The 27,644-nt window shown below is 36.4% G+C and overlaps 2 protein-coding genes across 3 annotated transcripts in view; both read right to left on the bottom strand.

Annotated features, from left to right (window-relative positions):
- PTEN (phosphatase and tensin homolog) overlaps positions 1 to 24,711 on the bottom strand; it is an 87,226-nt gene extending 62,515 nt beyond the window's left edge. Inside the window, exons 1-3 of one of the 2 annotated variants that reach the window (XM_087824425.1) lie at positions 24,599 to 24,643; positions 24,131 to 24,528; positions 1,837 to 1,921 (exon numbers count right to left, since the gene is read on the bottom strand). In XM_087824425.1, coding sequence (XP_087680551.1) covers positions 1,837 to 1,921; positions 24,131 to 24,209 — 164 coding nt within the window. In that variant the 5' untranslated portion in view covers positions 24,210 to 24,528; positions 24,599 to 24,643. Of the gene's footprint in view, positions 1 to 1,836; positions 1,922 to 24,130 lie in introns of both variants that reach the window. The other variant, XM_016220767.2, reaches the window with a different exon arrangement.
- Positions 24,712 to 24,876: 165 nt separating this feature from the next.
- On the bottom strand, positions 24,877 to 25,120 carry MLDHR (mitochondrial lactate dehydrogenase regulator). The gene is given in 2 exon segments (XM_087824426.1): positions 24,877 to 25,074; positions 25,076 to 25,120. Coding segments are annotated over 2 exon segments (96 nt in total). The 3' UTR covers positions 24,877 to 25,023.
- Between the last annotated feature and the right edge of the window lie 2,524 nt (positions 25,121 to 27,644).

Below are 27,644 nucleotides of genomic sequence, written 5' to 3'. Positions count from 1 at the left end.
CTGGTGACTGTACTGATCATTTCCCAGATTCCATCTTTCAATCACAATTTACTTTGCTCATTCCTTTTTCTATCAACCATTGCACTTTCTGTTGATGTGTGTTACCACTGACTGAGCCATATCAAACTGTTACTCCCATGGAGCTTCAATATTAAGCATCCTTCCACTGTGTCTTGCCTATGAGAAGGGCAAATTCATTTCCCTCTTTTCAATTTCTTAAATAATACTTCTGAGAGCCTCATGTATACTACCTAAAATTGTAATAGAAAACACAAAGTAGTTTTGGGTTCTTGTGTAGTTTTTGTAGAAAATGAAATTTAATTCTGATATGAACACTGTAAAAATCCAACTGGACACAATTCAGTCTTGCAAAATGTAAGTTTACTTTAGTTCAACGCAAACTGCTAAAAATTAACAACTTACAGATAACTCACATAAGGGTATAGTTAAGCTTACATACTTAGGCAATTATTATAAAAAGAATTCTACATTGCATAATGCTTTAAAAGTGCTTTACCACTCATTGTAACATTTAATTCTCATAACCATCAAATATTTAAATTGAAAATCTTCAAGAAAAAATCATCGAAAAATTTAACCTTTAGAAGCCATTCTAGCCCTGCTGGGCGTGGCTCAGTGGTTGAGCATCGACCTAGGATCCAGGAGATCGGGGATCGATTCCCAGTCAAGGCACATGCCCGGGTTGAAGGTTAGGCAGCCAATCAATGACTCTCTCATCATTGATGTTTCTCTCTCTCTCTCCCCCCCCTCCTTTCCTCTGTCTGAAATAAATAAAGATGTTTTTAAAAATAAAAAAAATTTTAAAAATAAAAATTAAAAATAAAAGCCATTATAGTTCCTACTAATATTTTACAATTAATTTATTCATAACACATTTTTGCTCTGAAATCAGAAAATATATTAAGACTATTTACACAGCAGACACTAATTCCTTCTCTCATAAAATGCATCATGTACTGTTAGGTCATATATATTAAAAATTATTTAATGGGCCTTTTCATTGGTCCTTGTTCTGAACTGAATGATAATTACACTAAGAAAATTAAGCAAAATTATAAAATGGACAAAGTTAGTCTTTTATGCCCAGCAACTTCTTTCTATATCTCTTGTACCAAATACTTCTTTAGGTGCTTGGTACACATTCGACCCATTATAAACTGCTCTATGTAAAAATACATTATATTGGTTATATATACCTTAGGATAAATACATTTACATGAATAAATGCACTCAAGGATTTTAAGCCTAATCCCCAATTGTAATATAAAAAACAATAAATAAAAAATAAAAATCACAGCCCGGCTGGGCATGGCTCAGCGGTTGAGCGTCGACCTAGGATCCAGGCGATCGGGGTTCGATTCCCAGTCAGGGCACATGCCCGGGTTGCAGGCTCGATCAATGACTCTCTCACCATTGATGTTTCTCTCTCTCTCTCTCTCCCTCTTCTTTCCTCTCTCCGAAATCAATAAAGATATATTTTAAAAAATAATAATAATTAAAAAAATAAAAATAAAAATCACAGTGTAACAAAATCCAGGCGTTAACCCACTGAGGGGCACTTTGCAGAGTCCATGAAAGCAATTCACATAAACCTGATTATGTAAAAAGTTCATTCTTATCAAATGGGTTGTATCCTATTGAGGACATTAGGTACACTAAGGGGGGGAGAGGGGGAAGGCAGTTATAGAGCACCAACATAATAAAAATCAAGTTTACATGACAAAGTACAACTTTTTCAGTGGTTTAGAAATCTTTTCTAAATGAAAATACAACATAATATATCAATATTCAAAATAGAAAATTAAGAGTTCTTACCTTACTACATCATCAATATTGTTCCTGTATACACCTTCAAGTCTTTCTGCAGGAAACCCCATAGCAATAATGTTTGGATAAATATCTGAGTACTTAAGTTAAGAAAATATCTGAAATATGCAACAATGCAAACTACATGTACAAGTTTTAAAACATTCACTGATTATTTTTAAAAGGCTTTCCCCACTACAGCTATGCTAATAAAAATCGTCAAATTTATTTATCTATAAACCATCATGTATAATTAAGAAATACAGGTAAATACACTAATTCTTTAAAGAAATCCTCAAAATGATTTGGCAAAATAATTTTCAAATCCCTCTACTTAGTACATTAAAAATGCACCTAAGGTAAAAGGTAGCTTCCATATTTACAGTATTTAAGTATATATGAAAAACGAAAACCTCAGACTTTTTTGGGACAAAAACCAAAAATCCAATTAAAAACAACAGAAAAACTACACAACCTCCAATTTTCCTGGTTATAAAAGACAAAACAGTATGGAGAAAAGTAGATACAATTAAGAATAAAAACGTCAGATTTAAGAGCTACTTCTAACCAGTTGTATAATTTGGACAAGTCACTTAACCTTTCAGACTTCAATTTCCTATTCCACATGATTACATTAGACAACCATTAAGATCTCCTCACCCTTAGTGTTTATGACTTGATAATACTAAACTGGGGTAGAAACTTATTCTCATTTCCTGTCAAGGTAATCTATATTTAGCATGCCCATTCTATTCCCTTGTTATACACAACAGCTGGCATAAAAACAAACTTCTACACTTAAGAATTTATATCAAACTAACTATAAAAAAACCACCAACAATCTACATTTCTTTCCAGCTCTCATTTCTTCTTGAGCTCCATCAATCCTCTCTAATCCCAGGATTTTCTGACTGGAATCTTTCAGATAAGCCAAACTAATCTGCCTAAAGCCTCCCTTCAAGACCATCTCTAAAGTTCTCCGCCCACCTACTTCTGGACCCATTCATCTTCCAAATACAATTCAAAAGTCAACAAATTCAGTGTCCTTTTCTAGATCTTTTTCTTTACTTTCTGCTATACTCACATTATTGAGCTGGTTTCACTGTTATTTTCAAACCAAAAACAATTATCAAATTACTGAAAGCTTTCATTTTGATAATTTAAGAAAAGGTTATATGTTCTATTCATATGACTACTATGCACTGATAGGACAGATTTACAGACTATTTTAAGGGAAAAAAATGTGAACAGCAGTGTATACACTATGCTATCTTTTGGATAAAAAATAGTATTTTATAAAAGAAATAACATTTTCTTCTTGTATAAAAGAAATAATATTTACTTATATATTTAAAAAGACTTAAAGAGTCTAACAGTCACGTTCACAGGTACAATGATGTTATGGATACTGTTTTAACAAACCAGCCATAAAGGACATTTTTGAGACAACTAGATAAATTTTAATATAATCTGAGTACTGGATGAGTTGAAAATTTACTAAAATGAATAAGTAGACATTAATGAATGAGAAAAACGCTACAAAAGAGAATGTACAGTGTGATGCCATCCTGGTAATACATATTTTTATATATATATATATATATATATATATATATTCCATCCAGATCGTCTTATGTAGACAAAAAGATGACAAACTAAGGAACTAAAAGTAATAATCTCTATGTGGTGGGAAAATATATTTTTTCTCATTTTTGCTTGTTTTGTGTTTTCTGTGTTTGGCACAATGTACCTGCACTGTTTCTATAATGGATTTTTAAAATTATGTTTGTTTTATAATTATCTATAAGTCTATTTACTAAGTGTCATGAGAAAATATTGTCTTGCCCTATATGACTAGGAACCACCTGTATATAGTTTTAAAAATGCTAAATTTCTACTCCCAGAAATTATAATAACAACAGTTATCTAAGACTTAAAACAGCATTTACTATGTGCCAGGAACAATTCTTGTCACATTAAGATACATAAATTCACCCCAAATCTCAAAGTGTTCTTCTACTACAAAGATTCCAAAAGAAAACAATTAGGATGATCATTTTTAAGGTCACAAATATTAGCTATCATCTATTATTCTCAGATAAGAAAATAGACGCACCTAAAAAATAGCTCTTGGTCAATTATTGAAATGTTTTAGGGTATTATGTCCATTCATGACAAAAAGGGGAGCGGCAGAAAAACAATACAAGCTTATAGCAGTACAATTGCTGAAAATGAGTAATTTTTTCTTTTTAACTGTCTTGGAGCACAAACATAAAAAAATGTGGGGCTTTTTAAAATACCTTTTTTATTATTGATTTTTAGAGAGAAAGAGGAAGGGGGAGTAGAGAAACATCGATTTGTTGTTCCACTTAATTATGCATTCATTGGCTGATTCTTATATGTGCCCTGACAAGGGATCAATTGAGCTACTTGGCCAGGGCAAGAAAATTTTATATTAACAGAAGAAAATGAGGCAGCGACAGGGAACCCAAAGCAGTGGCAGCAATCATCAATCTGGAATTTCTATCTAAAAAATTATGAATACAACAGTTTACAATAGCTAAGATCTGGAAACAGCCCAAGTGCCCATCAATAGATGAGTGGATAAGTGGATGAGTAGATGAGATCAGTGGATGAGTAGATGTGGGACATTTACACCATGGAATACTACATAGCTGTAAAGAAGAAGAATCTCGTACCCTTTGGGACAGTATGGATGGACCTGGAGAATATTATGCTAAGTGGAATAAGCCAGGCATCGAAAGACAAACATCACATGATCTCGCTTATACGTGGAATCTAAAGAACTTAATAAACTGATGAACAGAATAGATTCAATGACATGGAAGCATAGATGAGATTGATAAATGTCAGAGGGATGGAGGAGGGTGGAGGGGGAGAGAGTAACCAAAGAATTTATATGCATATATGCACAACCCAAGGACACGGACAATGATGGGGAGAGGAACTGGGGAGGGGGATGGGACAGGGTGGAATGGGTCATTGGAGAGAAAAAGGGATATCTAATATTTTAAACAAAAATTTTTTAAAAAAAGCAAAAAAAAAAAATTATGAATACATTTTAGTCAAAAACACTCATTCAAATCACCCAAGTTTTCCTGAACAATACATGAGAACTATTATTTTATTAAATAACAATTATTACTACTAACAAACTGATCTAACCATTAAGTTCAGTGAGAATGCTAGCAAAATTTTAGCTTTACAGAAAAGGATAGAAGTATAAAACCCTTTAAATGCAGTCATTTTAAGCAGGATTAAACTCAAATTTATTCTTGTACTATGAATACTAATAAAGTAAGTTTGCAAAAAACTTGGTTAACCTAATAAAATGATTTTTTTTATAACTATACATAAATGGGAATGTTAAGTAGGCATTAAAGTAAACTCAATTGGCCTCCTCCTTCATTCATTTAACCACTCAAACACATATGGAACATTCTATGGAAGGGGCACTAAGAATGTAGGGCTAAGTAAAGACTACTGCACTCAAGGAGTTATTTATTCTATCAGGGAAGACAGACACAGAGACCTACAACTGTGCCAAAGGCCCTATTATGTATATATCAAGATGTTTTAAGAGCTAGAGAAAGAGGAGTAATTCCGTAAGGGCAGAGATAAAGCTTCACAAAATAGGTAATGCGTTAGATAATCCTTAAGAAGTCAGACAGTAGACAGAAGAAACAAGAGCAAACACACTGTTCCAAGCAGAGTATAGAGCAGAGATATGGAAATATATAAAATATTCAAAAAAGCGAACAGTACAGTACAGCTCACACACAATGCTTTATGGAGAAGGCAGGACTGGCAGAAGATTAGGTCCAGTTTTAAGGATGCCATGGCAGGGAGTTCAATTTAACCAGACAAATAAGGAGTCAAAGGCCAGGAGGAGCAACATGGGAGTCTCTTGCAGAGCAACATCCATTCCCCTGCAATCTCTTGCAGAGTGACTATCAAATCCTTCCTTTAAACAGAATCTAGAAATCCAGTCTTTTTAAAGTTTCATTTTCCTCAGATTCTCACCTTCCTTATTCATAGAGTTTAAGATTTTACCCAAAGCTTTGGCATCCATCATAAGTTAGAACATGTGCCAGACAGAATGCCAAATAAATTCTTATTTAATCCTAACAATCTATGAATATTACCATTTCATAGATGACAAAATTGAGGGTCAAAATGATTTCATAAATGCCCAAGGCCCCAAAGTCAGTAAGTAATAAGTTATGATTCAAACCCAGTATGTGCATAATTCCAAAGCCCAAACTTTTTATACCATGCTGCTTCACATAAGGAGATAATTTTTTCGTATTTCCAAGTCATTAATGAAAACATAAAATTTTCAAGAAAGCAGGCCCAAATGAAAGTGATTTACTAATCAAATATTTAAACTTAAAATCTTATTTAAAAGACAAAACAAAAATCTACTGGCATTTCCAAAATTGATGTCAGCAATTAATGAATGTTGAATTTTGAGGCAATATTTCTTATGCCAGCCATTATACCAATAAATAAAATCTCTAAGATAACTTTTGCTTACCTATACATTAAAATTTTTATAATGTTTTTAGACATTTTAAACCAAGTAAGAATGAGAAAGACACACACATGTATGTGATTTCTAATACAGAATAGGTTTATCCAGCACTTACTGGATATACTTCTAAGTAAGAAGTAGAGTGTTTAATATGAAATTTTCATCTAATGACTGAATCTTAAGAATGATGATTACTGAAAGTAAAGCAGTTCTGAAAACTTTCTTTGTAATACTCTCTATAAATATATGGTGTCCCCAAAAAATGTATACACTTTGAATAATTATAAAGGCAGTGTTTATTAAAATACATTTCATTATCAAAATGGAGCTATCAGCTGTTAAAGTGTGTATGCAATTTTTTGGGACACCCTGTATATAGATATGCTTATCCCTAAACAAGTTATAAACTAAAATGCAGTGCTAGTATACAAACCAGTAACTAACTGCTTTTTTCCCGGCCATAATTATTTTAAGGAAAATTATTTCCATAGATCATATAACAAGTTATTTTTAAAATTCTAGTTAACTGAAAGTTACAGTAACAACATACACTGAACTGACTGGCAAATACAAACTGATAAACAGATTTAGAGGTAGTGATCAAAGAGCATCAAAAGCAAATGTGAAGTTGCCTGGTCACCAGAGGAGCCTGAACTAAACCAGCAGCAAGAGTGAAGGAATAAAGACAGACTAACAAGAGAAAACAAGAACCAAAACAAGTTAGCAAATACCAATACTTCACCATTTAATTTTACTTTCCAAGAATTTCTGGAGATTTTCCATGCTTTCTGTCAGTGCTTTCAGCCAACAAATATTTAACGCAAGGTGAGAGGAAATGAAATTAAGTTTACATTTCTCTCAAAAACTTTTAACAAGTTTAAATTTAACAGATACTTTCCAAGTATGTCACAGTTACATCCACAGTATCTCTTCTAATCAAATTATGCTTTAAATACTAGCCACTGTCATGGACTTACATGACTTTCTCATTTAATGAAAGATTTTCTTTCTTACTAGATTTTCTTTTTCCCTATTAAGTGTGCTAAATGTTTGGATCTGGTTTCCAAATTAAAGATTCAGCTCTAGCTGGTTTTGCTCAGTGGTTAGACCACCGGCCCACGGACTGAAGGGTCTTGGGTTTGATTCCGGCCAAGGGCACGGACCTTGGTTGCACAATCGATCCCTAGCCCCAGTATGGGACACACGGAAGGCAAACAATCAATGTGTCTCTCTCACATGGATGTTTCTCTCTCTCTCTCCCCCTTCCAGTCTCTCTGAAAAGCAATAGAAAAAAAGTCCTTGGGTGAGGATTATAAAAAAAAAAGATTATAAATTAAAGATTCATATTGAGAGAAAAGCAGAAATAGGAGTTTCTTTAATTTTCCAGTTGATAAAGTGCTAATTGTTCATTATTTAAGAACAATTTGTCCTAATATATAAGGCATATAATAATTCCTGTACATACCAAATTAACACAACTTAAAATCTTATTTTCTAAATTGAAAGGGTACATAGGTACAAAAGCTTGAATTACAGAAATAGTAAGAGAAACAATGCTCCCAAAATGTGGATTTTAAAAATAAAGAAGGGCCCAAGTGGGCGTGGCTCATCGGTTGAGCATTTACCTAGGATCCAGGCGATCAAGGTTCAAGTCCCCGTCAGGGCACATGCCTGGGTTGTGGGCTCGATCCCCAGTCAGGGGCGTGCAGGAGGCAGTCAATCAATGACTCTCTCATCACTGATGTATCTCCCTCTCTCTCTCTTTCCTTCCCTCTCTCTGAAATCAATAAAGATTTTTTTTTTAAATTAAGAGCTCTATTTAAAAAATTAAAAATAATTACTAAATATCAGACCCTGTACTAAGCAGTTAATGCATATAATCAACAGAGAAGACTAGAGTTTCATTCTCAGCTTTGTACCTATGACTAAAAGCCCTATGACTTCAGGTTAAGTTACTCAATATCACTGGCTGTTTAGGGATTAAATGAGATATCTGGAAATAAAACTGAAAGGGCTCTATAGCTGTAAATAAGGAGTTATTGAGGCTGCATGAGTTAGAAATGTCCTGTTATTTTAGTTTAAATGTATCATTACAAAGCAACTCAATACAGTGTTTTTATTATAAATAAATTATAAAAGAATTCCAATATATTAACTTAAATTCACTTTAGCATAAATTTTAGTTTCTTTTTAAAACCTTTTTAATTATCTGCTAGCAGTGCCAAACCAGAAAGGAAACTTACTGCCAAATAATTTATGAACTCGACTGAAGTTTTCTACTCCTCCAAACAATTCAAACCTCACAACTTTCACATTTTTATGATACCAACCCACCTTGGCTGAAAAGTTGACACACATTTTTGGTTCAAAATAGAAGTTTAGGTCTTTCTAAATGAAACTGTCACATTCTTCAAAGGTAACATCAAGAATTTCTAGTAATTCTACTTAACAATACCATAAATTGGTTCATTTGGCAAGAAATCTACAAACTATAACAAAGAGCTATGAAGTGTTGTACCGTTTATTCCAACAATCCCACTCTTATACTCTAAAAAAACAAAACAAAAACAAACGTAAACTACACAAAGATATTCACGCTAGTGCTGTTATAAAAGAAAAAAAATTAAAAGAACCCTAACACAGTGCCCTAAGCAAAGCTCGGTAGTTAGCCTGATGAAATATTACCCATATAGCTTTAAAAATAACAAGTACCCACTGACAGAAGAAAATTTGTGAAAAAAGAGCTCATAGAACAGTAGGAAAACACTGATTACAAGTATGTAATTATGTGCATATTGTACATTAACAAGCACAGAAAGATAATTTCCAGTGATAAACACGTGAAATAGAGTTAACTTTTTTCTACTGAATTGTTTAAATTCAAGAATCATTTTGAAAGCATTTCAAGTCAGATAAAGTAAAATTACACGAAGATTAAAAAAAACATTTTTAAAAGGAACAATAATGGCACTCTGAAATTCATTTAAATTTAAGCAAATTATAATCACAGAAAAATACTTAAGTTACTGATAGTGCTAGTAATACTCTATAATCCAAAGTAAAATTCTTTAGTGTATTAGCTGAGGCACTATTAGCCCCCTCAATTAATTTAATCACTTTTTCCTGAGCTGTTAATTCTGAAATAATATATCCACAACTCTTCAAGCCTATATCTGAGAACCTCTAAAATTTAGGTTGCCCAACTAACTGGTTTTAACGAGTATACCAAACAATTACCTTCTTCCTAGGTCTCTGGATGAATACGATAAGACTGATTTCCTGTTTCAGAACTGCTGCAGTTAAAATACACACACCCCTCTCTACCGTTTTGCTCCCACTAAAAAACATCTAAGATTGTCTACCAATAACAAATCAAAAATATAGCTATAACTTACATAACAACTACCAAAAAGATTATCAGTTCAACAGGCATTAGACATACCTGTCAACATTATATACTTGAACTAAGCCAAATGCTAACTCTAATTTCCCACAGCAAAAATCAGAATAAAGCATATAAAAGATTATAAAAGTTAAAATTATAATATTGGTCCAGCATTACTATAAAGTACCAAAGAGGGTATCTTTAATCTTTATATTTAATGCTAGATTTATAAGTTACTTCTGTAATATCATTCTATTATAAAAGCCATGCTTTTATGATTTATTTTACCAGGACTACCTAAAACAATAGATTTGAGCTAGTCTATAGTTACGCAAAATAAAAAACCATTAACTTTTACAGGGAAAAAAAAGGCATTCAAATAGTTAAGGTACAGAAGATGCTAAGGGATGTGTCAGTAATTTAAGAACAAAGGCCTAGTAATATGTAATGCCAAATATACTCAGTATTAGCAAACTGCATTCTGGAAAAAAAAGATTACAAGATTTCCAACTGTACTGATCTTTTAGATGCAACTATGAACTAATTTCCTAATATTCAAAAACTACTACACACACACAAAGTACTAAGAAAACAAGGTTCTAATACAAATGTGTCTCTGGCAAGTTGGTTTTCTTTTTCCTGTTAAGCCAAAACAGCATAATTTTTAAGTTGACTTCTAACAATCAAATTTATGTTTCAAAGAAAGCCCTGTTAATTTGAACCGCTTTAAAAGAGAAAATCTCCAAATATGTGTGTTACACAGCTTCCTTTTATATTTAGCTTTAATATAATAAAATCGAGTCACTTTATTCTATAACCTTAAGCCAGAAAAATCACTTGAAAAAAGGGCTTGCCTTTTTTTTCCAACAGGCAAAAATAGTTTTGCCTAAGTGCATGCAGTATTTTAATCTGGATAAGAACAATATTAACTAGAAATACATGTGGATTTTAAAAAGTGAAGGCACACATAACGACATTCATTACTACATTGGTGAATCAAAATACCGGTTTTCTAACTGCCTTGTTCTAATATTGAAAATATGATTCATTTCCCACTGAAGGTATTTTAATCATTATATCAACTTTATAATCACTTGCCTAAGTGGTTTATCAAAATATATACATATACTAAAATACTAGCTAAAACTTCAGCTTTAAAATGTAATATATAATTTTAAAATATGCTAACAGATATGTTAATCTATATTTCTTGATTTGAACAGATAATTCTCCTAATTTTAGTGGGCCACCTATAAGTGCTTGTTCCTGAAGAGATACCATTTTAGTTTGAATCCAATTACTGCAACTGGGGAGGGGGGGCACAATTACTAATCATGGTTAGCTGTGGAATCTTCAAAGGAGAACATACTAAAAATCTTGGAAAATAATTAAGCTGAAATGTAAAAGAAAAAAGTAATTAAGTCAACTTTTTCAACCAGTAAACAAACTTAAAAAACAAAGTTTAACATACAGAAAGACAAAAATACCAATAGATTGGAGGGATAGAAATGAAAACAAGGAAAAGGAGTTCTTTAACATCACACCCTTTATATACTATTTAGTTAACAAAACAGGCAAAGACTTTTAATATTTGGATAAAAATCTCAGCTACATGTGTGCCTCTCTTAATGTAAGAGATATAATTTATGTATACATTATCTGTCTATCCAAAAAAGTATCATTCTTTTCTGGCCTACAATTCAGGCCTGAACAAATTCTATAAACTGATGTTAGTAAAACAATCCACTTTCATCCGACATTAATTTGAAATTGGCAAGATGTTTCTTATATAAAAAATAGAGGGCCCAGACACAAAGTTGCATTTGAGAACATAAATTCAAAATCATATCTAAACTGAAATATTATAACTGATCATATTAATCATTTGGCATGAAAACAAACTTCTCAATAAAAAAACAATGTTAACACAATAAATAAAACAAAGTAGATTAAAATTAATCAGATCCTATTAAGCCTGATCTGCAATTTTAAAGACATCCATGCAACTTGACAAGACCAAGTGCCTGGGGGTAAAAAAATTAAGTTATAGAAACAAATTTTGTAGTGACTTGAAGTGCAACAGTTAAATTTTAAATGGGGAAACTCACTAGCACATAGACAAGAACTGAGGTGTAGAAGAAGAGAACCCCAAAAATATTTAAAGCAAATCTTTAAGGAATACTTGTCAGTTGCATGATTAAGTTTTATAATAATGAATCCCTATATACCAACTGTTAAGATATAGTTTAAAACTATCAAAATCTTGTATAACTTACTATCAGGTTAAAACATGATTTTCTACTTAAGTATCCAAATAATGTTGTAAAAGTAAATGAATAAAAGCCAGACTTTCATTACATGATCATTAGTTCTCAACCAGTACTTTGTATTTTAGTAGAAAAATATAAACAGCAGCATTATAACCATTAAGTTTCACTTTTGTAAAAGCTTAAAATTTTGACATTAGTCTTTAAAAATCATAACAGATAATTCCAAAAACGTAAGTGTCAAAATCACTTGTATCACTAGATTTTCTTAACTTTTTCCTATATTTAAATAACAGATGGCAAGCCTTCGTTCTTGGACACTACACAATAATCACAATCTGTGTGACCTTTTCAGTACTAAAAAAGAGTCCAAAATAGCCTTAATAACGAGCACCTTAGCTATTTTACAATATTACATATAATCTTGATTGCCCTGGACAAGACCTAGATATGCAAGATTGTACACTTTCAGTGTACTAAGTTATTTCTTTTATACAGATTTCCTACAACTAATCTATGAAAACTATTCAGACATTAGATTGCTTCTCGAGTTTTCAAAAAACACACATGCATACACCACCAAAAAAATAGTTTTGCCTTCATGATGTTTTCATTAGTACCCAAGAAGGTAATTTCCTTGAGAATTGAAAGAACTTTTCCTCATTTGGAAAAATGTTACTCTAACAAGTAATTTTGTTTTAAAAAGAGAAGAATTTGTTTCTTCCTCAATATTTTTTATGCTAACTACAGGAATTAATAAATTCATTGAGAATTATCATTTAACTAATATGGTTAAAATTATTACCCCTTTTTAGTATGACACTTAAAAATAGTACCTGACATCAACATGCAATTTTTGAGCACAAATATTAATATTGATCATAAATGCAAATATGCAAACCTTCATCAATTAATACCACCAATTACTGAGGCAACTATGAAATATAAATTGTATCACTCAAAATATGCTCCAGGGAACAGTAACATCAAAACGAGCCATACCCTGCCTCATTAAAGACAGAAAAGCATTTATAACTACTTTAGTATAAAATGGGAGAGTTTATTCAAATTACTTCTATATCCTCTTTAATTTCAACACAGTATTTCTCCAACAGGAAAAAGAAATTTGACAGATCAAAAGTGTTTAAATAAATTTTATTTCCTCTCACTTCAGTAAAATATGCTTAAAATTTTAAATATGCAATAGCTTTCCTATAACTAAATGAAAATAAGAACGTTTCAAGGCTCTTAACACTTCATCTATTTTTTGTGTAACAGATGATTTTTTTTTTTTTTGCATTTAAGTTCTTTGGTTAATCTCTTCCCACCCGCCCACGCCTACCAGATTATGATTTTGTGAATCAAAATCATAAAAATATTTCCTAATATTTAGGCCCTCTTAAATCTACTCTAAAGGAAAATAAGAGAATAGCAATTAGCCAAATATACTGGAAACAATTTTAATGTATAGCTACAGGGAAATAAACATTTTTGATGACTTCACCATTTAAAAATCATTACTTCAGGGAATTATGAGGTGCTTTGGAAGTTGTTCAAACACATGCACTCCTTTAAGTTCACTAGGATAAATTACATTTTAAAACAGATGCATATGAACAAAACGAGGAGCTAATATGGAAACATGAAGTTTCGGAGAAGTAGGACAATGGGTAAATTTGTTTTAAATTTTCTTTAATCCTGTTTTCATAAAAGAAATTTTCTTTAGTAAGCAAATGGAGTTTTTTATTCATATACTGAAATAAACACCATAAGCCTTATTCAATTAAATTATAACAAAAAATGCTATGTTTTTCTTAACAAGTTTGAAGGTACCACATGACTAGCAATCCTGATTTAAAATACATATATTTAATTTTTTAAATATTTAAAATATTTAAGATGTGGTATACATATACACACACACACACACCCCACATAATGGACTACTACTCAGCCATAAGAAAAGATGAAATACTGACATTTGGGACAATATGGATGGACCTTGAGTATATTATGCTAAGCAAAGTAAGTCAGTCAGAAAAAGCTAAGAACCATATGATTTCAGTCATGTGGGATATAAAACTGAAACTCAGAGACAAAGACAGCAGTATGATGGTTACCAGAGGGAAGGGAACGGTACTCAAGGGTAAAGGAGGCCAAATATATGGCGACAGAAGATGCTTTGACTTTGGGTGGTGGGCACTATTCCAATCATGTATCATAGAAATGAAAAAAAATAAAATATCAGTATTTCTGAATCTCTTATAATTTCAAAAAGAATCATTAGCACTCAGTCAAAACTTAAATTTAGTAAGAATTTTTAAAATAGGCCTTGCCCGGCCAGGCGTGGCTCAGCAGTTGAGCATCGACCTAGGATCCAGGAGATCACGGTTCGATTTCCGGTAAGGGCACATGCCCAGGTTGTGGGCTCGATCCCCAGTCGGGGGCGTGCCGGAGGCAGCCAACCAATGACTCTCTCATCATTGATGTTTCTATCTCTCTCTCTCCCTCTCCTTTCCTTTCTCTGAAATCAATAAAGATATATTAAAAAAAAAAAATAGGCCTTGACATTTTACTCTGCTTGAGCAAAGTAAGAGGCAATATAAATTGTAAAATCAAGCAAACAGAAAAAAATGATAGACAATCTACTCCTAGGACACTCTTGTAATTATGTTTGCCTTAAAAACAAAACAAAGCAAAAAAAAAAATCAGAATCCACTAAGCTACTCCCTTGGCATCCTCTCATATCTGAACTAATCTAAGACTATCCCAAACTTTTCCAAAAACTTCACATTAATGCAAGTTTTTTATTTAGATAAAGAACTTAAATTCAACAGGCTGACAGAAAATTTAGGGTCTAGAAAAGAATGTAATACATGCATCAGAGAGCCTTAGAGTCAACCTTACTTTATCTGGATATGAAAAGTTGTTATAACTTGTCAAAATTTGGCATTTTACATCAGTGCATTTAATTTCACCATATCTGACTATAACAAAAGCACCTTTAGAATAAAAGAAAGTTTAAGTTTAAGGAATGCATTAAACAATAACAAAAAACAAGTATACTGGGAGCAAAATATCTCCCAACAACTGCATAATTAAAGGAAACAAGCTAAGGGTTACTATAAAAACTTCTGGCAATATAAAATAAATTTAATGCTTTTTTAAAATAAAGCATACCCATCCTGTTAGAGCAGTTCTATGTAACATCCTTCCAGTGCATTACACTTACACATTTATTGAATACATCTTCAGCCTTTTCTAACAGAATTTGAAAGCAACAATTTCACAATCAGCCTAATAACACGAGCCTTTTTCAAATAAACCTTTTTTGTTAGCAGGGATATCTTTTGTGGACAAAGTTCTTATTATAAAGAAAACCTAGATGTTAAACGCCTAGCTCGATCATTTATTATCAGTTTGACCTTAAATACCACAACCTAAGGGCAAAGGTACTGACTTTTACTGAATATTATACTTACTACATACCAGACACTATACCTCTAAGCTAGGGTTTCTCAACCACAGCATTATTGGCAATCTGGACCAGATAATTCTTTGTTGTGGAAGGAGCTGTCCTGTGCATTGTAAGATGTTGAGCAGCATCCCTGGCCTCTACTCACGGATGCCAATAGTATCCCTGCCCCCTCAAACCCCTCCCCCACCACCAGCTGTGACCACCAAAAATGTCTGGACATTGCCAAATGCCCAGAAAAGGTGGGAAGGGATCACCCCTAGTTGGTAACCAATTCCTGAAAACATCTAAACTATACTTGTAACAAACCTAAAAAAAAAAAAATCACCCCACCGTTAAGGATTTTTACCACCACTTACCACCACGTTAGAGATGCAGTAAGACTTAGTGTATCTTTTATTACACAGCTGATACAGTGGCTAAGCAGGGATTTAAACTGGATTTTAGGTCCAGCTGATTCCCAGATCTATTCTTCCATCCCACTATACTACCTTTCTTAAACTCACAGCCTCATCTACAAAATCAGGATAATATTTACCATGCACAACTATTTAGGGGATAGAGATTTAATGAGATAATGTATGTATAAATTCTATTAACCTAAAGGAGCTAACACATTAAGAATCTGCTTGATGAGAGATCATATAACACAGTGGTTCACAAAGTGTGATCCCCAGACCACCAGCATCAGCGTCACTTGTGAACTTGTCAGAAACAAATTCTCAGGCCCCAACCCAGACCTAATGAATCACAAACTCTGGAGGTAGTGCAAGTAATCTATGGTTTAGCATGCCCTCCAAGTTATTCTGATATCCCTAAAGTCTGAGAACTACTGATGTAACAGAATCCGAAAAGTACTGCACCAAGTGCCCCAAAACCCTGCATCTTTCTTTCGACTCAATCTTCTAGAGCTTTTAACAAGTCACTGATTCTACTGGAGCTATAACTCCTATACTACAAAAGAAAAGAGGAAAGTAGTGCTTGGTCTATCTCTTAAGTTGCCTCTTTTTATCTTTGCCAAATCACAAACGCTGATTAAGAAAAGGCTTTGTTGCCCCGGCCAGGTAGCTCAGTTGGTTAAAGCATCATCTCAATATGCAAAGGTTTCTGGTTTGATCTCAGGTCAGGGAACATACAAGAATCAACCAATGAACGCATAAATAAGTGGAACAACAAATTAATGTTTCTCCCTCTCCCTCTCCCTTCCTATAGATAGATAGATAAATAAATAAATAAATAAACAAACAAATAAGGATGTTAATAAAAAATTACTAAACAAATATAAGACAGTGTACATGCTAGCTAATTATATTAATTAAAAAGAAAAAAAATCCTTCTGACTCAAGTCCTCATTTTTCATGTTTCTAAATAATTAAATAAAAATGTTAAATTTCACAACACAGCTAAATTAAGCCTGGCAAAGCACTGTTTTCAAATTATGGAGAAAAAATAAAATAAAAAAAAACAACAAGAGCCAAAAAAGCCCAGGAATCCCATTTTGTTTGTGAAAGATGCAAAGTAATTCATAAATATGCATTTTAAAAATAAATACCAAAAAAATCAACCTCAATAACATTCCCCAAATTTCATTTTAAAAATAGAAAAAAGTTTCCAATTCTACTTATTTAATCTCCAATCAGTTCAGAGTAACTAGAATACGAAGTCTCACTTATTCATGAGAACAAAAGAATTTTAAATGGAAAATAACTGCATACATTTTAAAGCAGAGTTGTTTGCAACTTTGAACGTGTATACTGTATTTATAAATAACTTAAAGAATGCATCTGGCCCGGCCGGGAGTGGCTCAGAGGTTGAGCATCGACCTACGATCCAGGAGATCCCGATTCGATTCCTGGTCAGGGCACACGCCCGGGTTGTGGGCTCAGTCCCCAGTCAGGAGCGAGCAGGAGGCAGCCGGTCAGTGATGACTCTCCCATCATTGATGTTTCTATCTCTCTCTCTCCCTCTCCCTTCCTCTCTCTGAAATCAATAAAGATTTTTTTTTTTTTAAAAAGACATCTGATTTGAAGAATACCTAATTCGAATGACAATGTATTTCTTAATATCTTAAATAATTACATCCTCTTTAAAAGATCAGAAATAGTAAACACATAAAAATAGCAGAATGAGAGAGCCTTATTGTATTTTAGCCTGAAAATCTACAAAAATCAATAAAAATAAAATTCAAAACTATTCTGAAGGGCTTTAAAAATACTAAATCAATTTGGGTAATGATATAAAGCAAAACATAGGTCCATGCAGTATTAGAGACACAAAGTGGGAAAGCATTTTAGACAACTCGATTTTCCCAGATGTCAAAATGCACAGTTCAATTCTACAACCTAGATTTGGAACCAAATACAGCCATTTTTTACAACACATAAAATATGTTAAAAGTCACATAATCAGACAGTCACATATGTAATTAGTTAGGGCACCATTCATTCTGCAATGTCAAACAAATAAGGAAAAAAAAACCCTGAAAATCAAATGCTTCGTATTAAGGGTGATACAGCTAGGAGACCAGAATAGGCAAAGGGGAAAAAAAGATCCCTATGGATACATAATAATCTTTACTAGGCAGGTCTCAAGCTTATTCCATGCTTCTCCATACCTGATAAGAATAAAGGAAGAAAATTCTTTAGCTCTTTCTTCCCATTTCTAGGGCCTAAAATTATATTGAGAATCTTGATTAAATGTGAAAATGGGACACAATAATACAACGGTTTAACACCAAATTTAAATCTCTATGTCATATTAATGTACTGCCAGATTAAGTGTAAACTGTATTGTAATAAATGTAACTGGCATTCAAAGCTGCATGACTCCCCCAAAACCTGAACTTAAAAAGAAATGCTAATATGCCTTTTTTGATAAACAGTTAATATAACTCTTGTATCATATATTAAAAGTTTTCTTTCATTTGAGGCAAAGATTACTCTTTGTGAATAAAAATATCATATTTAAGTTGACCTATTTTTTACACTAAAGAAAAGTTAATGTTATAACAATTTTTTATCCTAAAACTTCTACTTTAGTATGATGCTTTTTGATTAGCATAATTAACTTTTTTGGTCAATAGTATGAATCATCAGAGATTTACACTACATTTGCGATAAAACCAAAAAATTGGACATGTTATATACATACTCAGAGCTCCTAAAGGAATACCCCTTATTTTAAATACTCAGAGCTTGACCAATTAATTTTCTAACATATCCAAAACTGAGGAAATTGTTATGATCGCTGCTCCTCCCATCAAATGAAAATACAAGTAATTTCTTATACATGGGTAATCTGAAATTATAATTTTTAAGAGAAGCAGCTACCATTTAAGTACTTACAATGTGGCAGGTACTATGCTAAGTGAATTACCTGTATTATCTCACTTATTCCTCAGGAAAAACTTTATGTGAGTAGCTACCATTAACCCCATTTTACAGATAAAAGAGATTAAGAAGGTTAATTAACCTACTCAAAGTCATCCACCTACTAAGGAGCAGAGCCAGTATTCCAACACAAGGTAGAGTGACTCCAGAGAGTATACTGCCACCCTAAAATCTAAAATGAAACAATGTACACACAATGTGTAAATAAAACTAATACTCAATATTTTAATGTAATTTAAAATAGATTCAACCTTATTTGAAAATTCTAAAACAGTATCCACCAAGGTAATCTCTTGTTTAAAGAGAAAATAAGCTCATTTTAAGAAATATTATGGTAGTTTGCTAACTGTATTTACTTACCTGTATACACAGAATATTCACCTATGAGTTAGATTCACTGTCCACATAGATTCACTGGTCATACTTATGGACAGTGAATCTAACTGTAAGTGTTTGAAAATTCTGTGTATACAGTCTCCCTTTCCACACTATGTACAGGTTAAGAATATTATTTTGCTGACAGGTTCAGTATCCATCTGTCAATATTTTCAGCACTGCCATCAAGTGTATACCTAATAATCTGAAAATATCCACCCATCTCTTAAATGCCAACTGTTGCAAACAAAGATTATCTGCCTTAACTATACTTGAACTAAATTAAAATCCCATACAAAATTAACTCATCCACTAAATTATGTTTATTCTTCTTATATTAATATTTCTCCAACAGCTTTTTTTTATTCTAGTGCAAATTATATTAAAAGAACCAAACTGCTAATGTCTGTAACCAATGAAAAAACTTGAAAAATTAGGGGATAGGAAAATAGTCAAATCCAATATACTAATTTCACCTTTCCTGACAAACTGAAAGTATACTACATTAGTAAGTGCATATATTCAATACTTCCAAAGAGACTCATTATTCACAGACCAAAATACTTTTAACCACCTAGCGAAGAATGATGTGGCAGCATATGGCCTATATAAAAGAATTAGAATATGTTTGCTCAATAAATCCTTACCAGCTTAAGGTTATTCAGTCTAACCTCAACATTACTGATATCCCTGATAGCAACTGCACTAATTTCAAAGCTACCAGACAGAAAGCAACTATAAAACACAATTGGGTATTTACTGAAATCATTACTGACCCCAGTCTCCCAGGTCAATACAAATGTCTTAAATCACTATCCTTAGAACAAATCTTAACACCTTTCCGTAATGAATTCAGGCCACAAATGAATCCTCCAATACTGGTTATACTTAAAATCAAGCTTACCTAAGGGGGTGGCAGGAAAGAAAGGTTAATAATGAGGGTTCTATGAAATACAAATAAAAATTCAGAACTAATGGTCTCTACAGGAAAAAAAATACGATACCAAATAAATTTCTTAGACTACATTAATAACCTATGTTCTGGAAGCTAAATCCTTATAGTACAGCCAGGCTTAACATTTCAAGTAAGTGAAAAACTGTTACATGCATGCACACTTCTAAATCTCTCTTTACAAACTCCGATTTCACGTATATTAATATAAAAACATTTCCTATACTTTTGTCTTGCTAAAAAGGCTGAGGTAAAAATTTAAAAATAGAATGTTTATTGTCAATTAATGTTGAAACTTTGAGAACTGATTTTCCCATAATAAATACTCTCCATCAAAAGTCACTGAAATGATTACTTCTTAAGTGCCTTAAAAATTATTAAAAAGTATTAAACTATCATCAAATGAACAAATAGCAAATGGGGCACATTTCAAAATGAAAACACTTGAAAATAAGAATTTGAAACTTCACTTCCAAAAAGGAATTTTGTAACATTAATAGGTTTGTACATTGTGTGTGGTTATTAGAAAAAAGCAGATAAACTGCTCCACACAAAAATTAAAATAGTATGACCAGCTACCATTCTCGTGTTAAGATACTCATGTTGCTAAAAGATAATACACACAAATGCACCTTTCTCTACTATCTTTCTAAAACTAAATTTAAAATTAAGGTGGTTATATCTCACCATATTTTATATTTATTCATTTAATATTTTAGTATATCATAAGCAATGTAAATCTGCATTGATGACTGTACTATTGTGCAAACATTTACAGTGGACAGCAATAAAATTCCCTTTTCCTTATATTGAGTCATACAAACTGTAAATTACTCTCCTTTCAGATGAGCTTTATTCTTGAATAAGCTTTAAGAAAATGAAGTTTGTAAATTATCGTATAGCAATTAGGTAGCCCAGTTATATTGTTTAGGAAAGAAATACAACTCAGCAGATACATAACAGTGTAAAATAAAAATTGTGAATAGAATCTTTAAAAAAAAAAAAAAAGAACTCACAATATGGTCATTTCGGTAATCACTAATCTTAAGAGATAACACAGTTAATTTCAATAGTCACTGTATTCTCTACAAGTTAAAAATATTCCCTATGAAGATTAATATTTGAAAAGACACAAACTTACCAAACAATAAAAATACAACAGAAGCCTAAAGCTTCCATGAAATCTAAAGACACTAAATATTGTACAGGCTGATGTTCGGCACTACTTTCGGGACTACCATTAAGAATAAAACCCTACCAACAAATTACTTTTAGAATAAGTCAATTTTGCAAAAATCTTTTACAACTGAATTATGGTCCTCAATTTGTCTTTGAGAAATCACTTCATTATTAATCTTTACCAGCTAAAATACTCCAATCGCTACTTTCATAAAGAAATTTAACTTTCAATAGGCTAGCTGTTGAAATAGATCCTACAACCTGCCAGAGAAAAGGCTTCAATGCCCATTTTAATTTTTCCCCCTACAATAAACACAAAACACTAAAGTGAAACCAAGCAAACCAGTGTTTTTGTGTATTAAAATTATTGGAAGTGGAACTATCCAAGAAAAGTAAGCCCTGCACTTTTTCCCAAGAAATTTTTTTTCCTATCAACATTTGGCTCAATAAAACCACAACTCTAGAAATTAAATGTTATTAGTCATTTGATGCTACTTTCTATGCATACCATAACTAAAAATCGTTTTAGAGAAAGTTTTAAATCACGTAAGTTTCACATATAGAGGGCACACATACTCTGAAATGAAAGGAGAAATAGCCAACACACATACACGTTAGTGTCATTCTACCTTCAAGCAAAATGTTTACTGATGTTTGCTAACTCACATATAAGCACCTGGTAGAATAATTTTAGTTTTATAACCCTCATCATTTTAAATCAAATGAGTAAAGTAAAAATAGCATAAACAAACTTTGATTTGTGCACCAAATGACTAGAAGTTCAGAAGTTTTTTAGAATGGGTTTTTTTTAAAAAAAGTTAAATAAACATTTAATTAATTTGTTCTTATATATCTAGACCACTGTCAATAGTACACTACATCTGAAATCTTACAAATCAGAAGGGTTTTCCCATAATTAATTATCTTCTAGGCAAGTGGGTCAAGTTCAGCCTTAGTAAAGTTTTTCAATTAATGCAATCTCCAAAATTTCCAATTATACTTTACAGTATTATTTTTAACTTAGAAAACTGTTAACATTTTTTGTGTTATAAAGCTTTTTCTTCAAGAACTTTTATAATTTCAAAATAAAACTTGGGCAAAATTAGCTGTGAACATTTATGTGAAGCTACATATCCAAAGGAATATAACCTCTTCAGACATAAAATGTTTTCTTTGAAGAAACCTTCCCCACAATATTTAGCAGGGCACATACGTTAGTGTCATTCTTCCTTTAAGCAAAATGTTTACTGATGTTTGCTAAAATAATTTTTACTAAGAATGCGCTATTAACACTTATGCAATTACATAATTTTAACTAAATATTGTCCACTGCTACAGTTCACACCACCAAATTTTTGGCCCTAATAGAATGCTTTAGTCACTGCAGACCAATAACTTAATTCTATTTTTCATGCCTTATACACTGGCCTACCAGTAACTCTCAATTCCTGTGATACTTTCCATTCTGCAAAAAGGAGGGGCTCTATCCCCATCCTTGATTAAAACCAGTTTATTATATATGAAACTGCAAAGATTGATGCTTTAGACAACCAAAACTATACTGTTAAATTTTCTTGGGTTTCTGTCTTATTCAACAAGCTGACTCAGTAAATTTAACACTGAAAAAAGCTAACATACCTACCATCTGAAGCTAGGGTAATCCACTCTTGCCAGCATTTCTGGTTAGTAGCTGGTAAATTATACTTGACATTCTACACGAGTCAGTAAATTTAAGGGATACCCAAAGGTGTCAGAGGACCTGAAACCTAAATAAGGTTGAGTAGCAATTCTGGCATCACAATGCTTAAATTTCAAGTGAGAACTGAAGTTTAATCTTTACAATCACCATTTGCTACACACAATCCCTTGAACCTACACAACATTATTATCTGGGATCAAAAACCACTCAATCTCCATTCTATTAGGTGAAACAAGAGCACTGAATATAAAATGCTACTTAAACTGCAGATTTCATGCTCTATCCTACATCACCCCATCAGGAGAGAAAAGGCAAATTTAACAAAGATCTAACAAGAGCACCTTATGAGGTATATTATGGCACTATTGATCTCAAATGACAAAACTTCTAAATGCAGGTCAAAGTTGTAATTAACTTAGTTTAAACATACGAACCCTACACTTCTGCCTTCAAATGAGCACCATATAGGCTGAAAATGATTCTGCTTCTAAAATTATGCAAATCGTTCACAACTCACATTTTAAAAGAATCTATCAAGGCAACCCAGGAAACTAAGAACAATCACTGCAAGATTCTGATGCAATATGCGTACGTGCAACACTAATTTTCATTTTAATCTGATCTATACCCTTGATCTAGGGACTAAAGCCAAGATTTAATCGAAATATGCTCAACCTCAAAGCGTCTACTTTTCTGTTCATTTAGTAGACCGGCTTACCAAAGTCACTAATCCCTAATAGCGTCCTGTATTCTGCCTTAACGGACAATAGCCTTTCGGGAAGAAACCCCATAGACACAGACCAGGAAACCAATAGGTGCCTTGACACTTGCAACCAGGCAAGAGTTCCGTCTAGCCGAACACACCCTAGGTAGAATGCATTCAAAGAGAATATATATATAATCTAGAAATTCGACCAGGGTTAAATGTCATAGTCACCCAAACTATGGAAATTTTTCGCATCCGTCTACTCCCACGTTCTAAGAGAGTGACAGAAAGGCAAAGAGGAGCAGCCGCAGAAATGGATACAGGTCAAGTCTAAGTCGAATCCATCCTCTTGATATCTCCTTTTGTTTCTGCTAACGATCTCTTTGATGATGGCTGTCATGTCTGGGAGCCTGTGGCTGAAGAAAAAGGAGGAGAGAGACGGCAGAAGCTGCTGGTGGCGAGGCTTCTTCTGCAGGATGGAAATGGCTTTGGACTTGGCGGTAGCTGATGCCCCTCGCTCGGCTGCCGCTTGGCTCTGGACCGCAGCCGGGTAATGGCTGCTGCGGCGGCTGCTGGATGGTTGCAGCGACTGGGCCTGCTTCTCCTCAGCAGCCAGAGGCCTGGCAGCGGCGGCAGCGGAATGGGGAGAAGACGAATAATCCTCGGAACGGCTGCCTCCTCCGGCGGCCTCTGGAGCCCGGGCCAGGGGGGGTGCGGCGGCGGCGGAGGGGAGGTTTAGAACCGGCCCGGGTCCCTGGATGTGCCGCCGCCGCCGCCGCCGTGTTGGAGGCAGTAGAAGGGGAGAGACCAACTCTCCGGCGTTCCCAGCCCTGGAAATGGTGACAGGCGACTCCGACCCCCTCCCAGGAGCTGCAGCCGCTGCGGCCGCCGCCGCCGCCGCTTCTCCCCCCCGCTCCAGGAGCGGGAGGTGCCGCCGCGCCTCAGCCGGCTCCCGCCCGAGCCCGCGGCTTCCACCTTCCCTTTCAGAAGCCGAGGAAGAGGCTGCCGCACGGTTAGAAAAGGAGACGGAGAGGAGGCGAGGAACGCCGCCGCTGCCGCTGCCGCCGCCGCCGGCCGGCCGGCTCCCCGAGGGCGCTGCCCCCGCGGCTGCTCACAGGCGCTGAGAGGGGCTCTGGGCCGCGGCCGCCGCCGTCTCTCATCTCCCTCGCCTGAGCCCGGCCTCGCCTCACAGCGGCTCAACTCTCAAACTTCCATCATGGCTGCAGCTTCCGAGAGGAGAGAACTGAGCGCAGCCGCGTCCCAGCGTCCGAGCGTGTATCCTGCCGCAGTGCACAAAGAGTTCCGCCACATCACCGCCGCCGGTCGGCCCGCCCCCTCCGCCGCCGCGCGGGGAGCCCGAACGCCTCCGGAGCCCGAGGGGGACGGGAGCGGGCGGGACCGCGCGGGGGGAGGGCAGGGCCGGGGAGGGCAGGGGTGGTAGGTGGTAGGAGGGGGCAGCTCCAGGTGCGAGCGCCGATCCCCAACCTGCTGGCGCCACTGAGCATGCCCAATGTGAGCGTCCGGGGCTCGCTCGGGCTTGTTCCGAGGCGCCCTCCAGCAGCTAGGTGCACTTGCCGCGGCGGCGGCTGCAGCAGCGCGGGGCGGGGGAACGAACGCGCTAAGCCCCGGCCTGTGCGCAGAAACCCAGCCGGAGGAAGGGCAGGCTGTTCCGGGGTGCTAAAGGTGAACGCTAAGGCGGGTGCACTGAGTGGTGTCACTGACTCGGGGGCGAGGTTACCTGTGCACAGGTGCAAAGGCACGGTGACTGCGCCGGTCAGTGTACAGGGAAAGGCAGGGGCAGCGCCTGCAGCGAGGACACCCCTTCCCCGCCTCCGTCCCTAGATTTCCCCGCCACGGCCTGCAGACTCTCTTGTATATCGCAATCGGGTGGATCACAACCGTGTGGATCACAATCGTTCGCAGAGATCTGAATGCAGCAGCCTTTGCCGAGAAATCCCACCTTTCCCTCCCTCCCCCCTCCGTGTCCTCAAGGTGTCAGTCTTCACACAAAGAACAACCCCCTATTGTGTCTCCAGTGTGTATCACCTCATCCGGCTCCCTTTCACCGCCCCACCTCCCGCTTCCCCGGCAGCTCGGCCCTTCGGCCCTAAAAATGAAAGCTCCCAGTCGAGCACGCTGAGTGTGAGAACATCGCCCCTGAATTTCTAGGTCCCAAAGGACAACTGTCTATGTGGACTGAAAGCAGATCCCTAGGGTGGATGCCCCCCGCAGCCCCTGCACTGCCCACGGGAGGGCCGAGCATTTCCCCCCCGGTGGGGCTCTGGTTCGGTTCGCCGCGTCGAACCCAAGCTCCGTCTACAGGGGCCACAGCGCCCCGCCCCTTTTGGGCCGCTGCGAAAACGCGGACGGGTGGATCGCCCTAGGGCCGGGTTCCGCGCGCCCCTCGCGGGGCGGCGCGCGCTGGAGGCCGGGGTTGCGGGGCCGGAATGAGAAGTACGCGACCGTGGGGAGCTGCAACCCCTGCGAGTGGGCGGGGCCGAGGAGACCGAGGAGGGTTCAAAAGGAGGTGGAGGGATACACCGGCCAAGTCGGAACTACTTTCAGGAGGAGGTCACGTGTGTTCCTAGTTGGGGAACTTTCCAAATTCCCACTCCCCTGTAATAGTTGGAGAGGCGAGTGGTCCGCTGCTCTGGCTCCCGGTGCGCCCGCCTGGCGCGGCGGCGGCACCCCAGGGCCTCCTGGTGCACCACGGAAAAACTAGCGCCGAAGAGCCAGCCACCGGAGCGCTGTCGGGGCTGACGCCTGGGAAACTGGTTACACAAGCACCCCCGTCCAAGCACGTGCCCCCGCCTTCCCGCACCGCTGGCTGCCGCCGCTGCTTCTCGCACACCCGGGAAGGGGAGCTCCCGAGCCGGTCCCACCCTTTGCCTGCTCTCCCCAGAGCAAGCCAGAAGTCCGAGACCTGAGGCTCCCGGCTCTGGGGGCGGACACTGCGCGTTCCCCGCCGTGGGAGATGGGGCTGTGCCCGGGGGTCGGTCTGTCCCCCTCGCTCGTGCCCTGCCCCTTAGGGCGAACCTTTCTGGCGCGGGGCTCGCGGGGCAAGAGGGTATCTTTTGCAGCGGCCTGCTGCTTGAATACACCGATGTTGCAACAAACTTCCAGTCACTAACCCTGAGCTGGTGAGCGCGCCCCACCTACTGTAAGCTCGGCCAAGTGACTGATCTGGTCGGAGAACCTAGTCGATGGCCGTCCGCCCAGAACAAACCTGTCAAGTCTGCTTACAGCCCCATTCGTGGAGCTGTCCCCGTGAGAGGCTGGTTCAGAAACGCTGCGAACTGGAGCACATTTACGGGGAATTGATCAGCTGCAAAGCGAGCTGTCCACCTTCTCCTCGGAGAAAAATAGGCATCAATCAACACCAATCTAGGAATTTCTTCCTTTCCTTTCCCCTGGGAAGTAGAACTCAAGGAGACAATTGGAGTCCAAAAGTCTCTGTATTGAAACTTAGGCTGACAGGCACTGGGAGAATAGAGATCAATTTGCCTGTGAATTGCAGTAATTGGGAGTAGATGTTTAGGAAGGTCTACAGAGGATTTGTTCAGTAGATGAGAAAGAAGATTGTATATGAGCACGTAGTTGCAGGCAGCCCCTGAAGACTAGAAACCTCAAGAGACCTAGCTTAGAAGCCACAGGCCATTACCTAACTCCAAGGCTACTAATTAAAGCAGGGATACTTACAGTGTTCTTAGCGATCTCTTAGGCTCCATAATTCTTGGCATTTATGTACAACATCTTCTTATGATACATCTACAAGAGTTAGCATCCTGCTGAACCTTCAGTGTTGGTATTTACTGGAAGCTGATTTTGTGCATGG

The sequence above is a fragment of the Miniopterus natalensis genome, chromosome 14 (genome assembly GCF_054644295.1).
Source record: "Miniopterus natalensis isolate mMinNat1 chromosome 14, mMinNat1.hap1, whole genome shotgun sequence".
Classification (NCBI taxonomy): domain Eukaryota; kingdom Metazoa; phylum Chordata; class Mammalia; order Chiroptera; family Miniopteridae; genus Miniopterus; species Miniopterus natalensis.
Note: the sequence above shows the minus strand (reverse complement) of the source record. Positions and strands in the feature narration are given on the sequence as shown.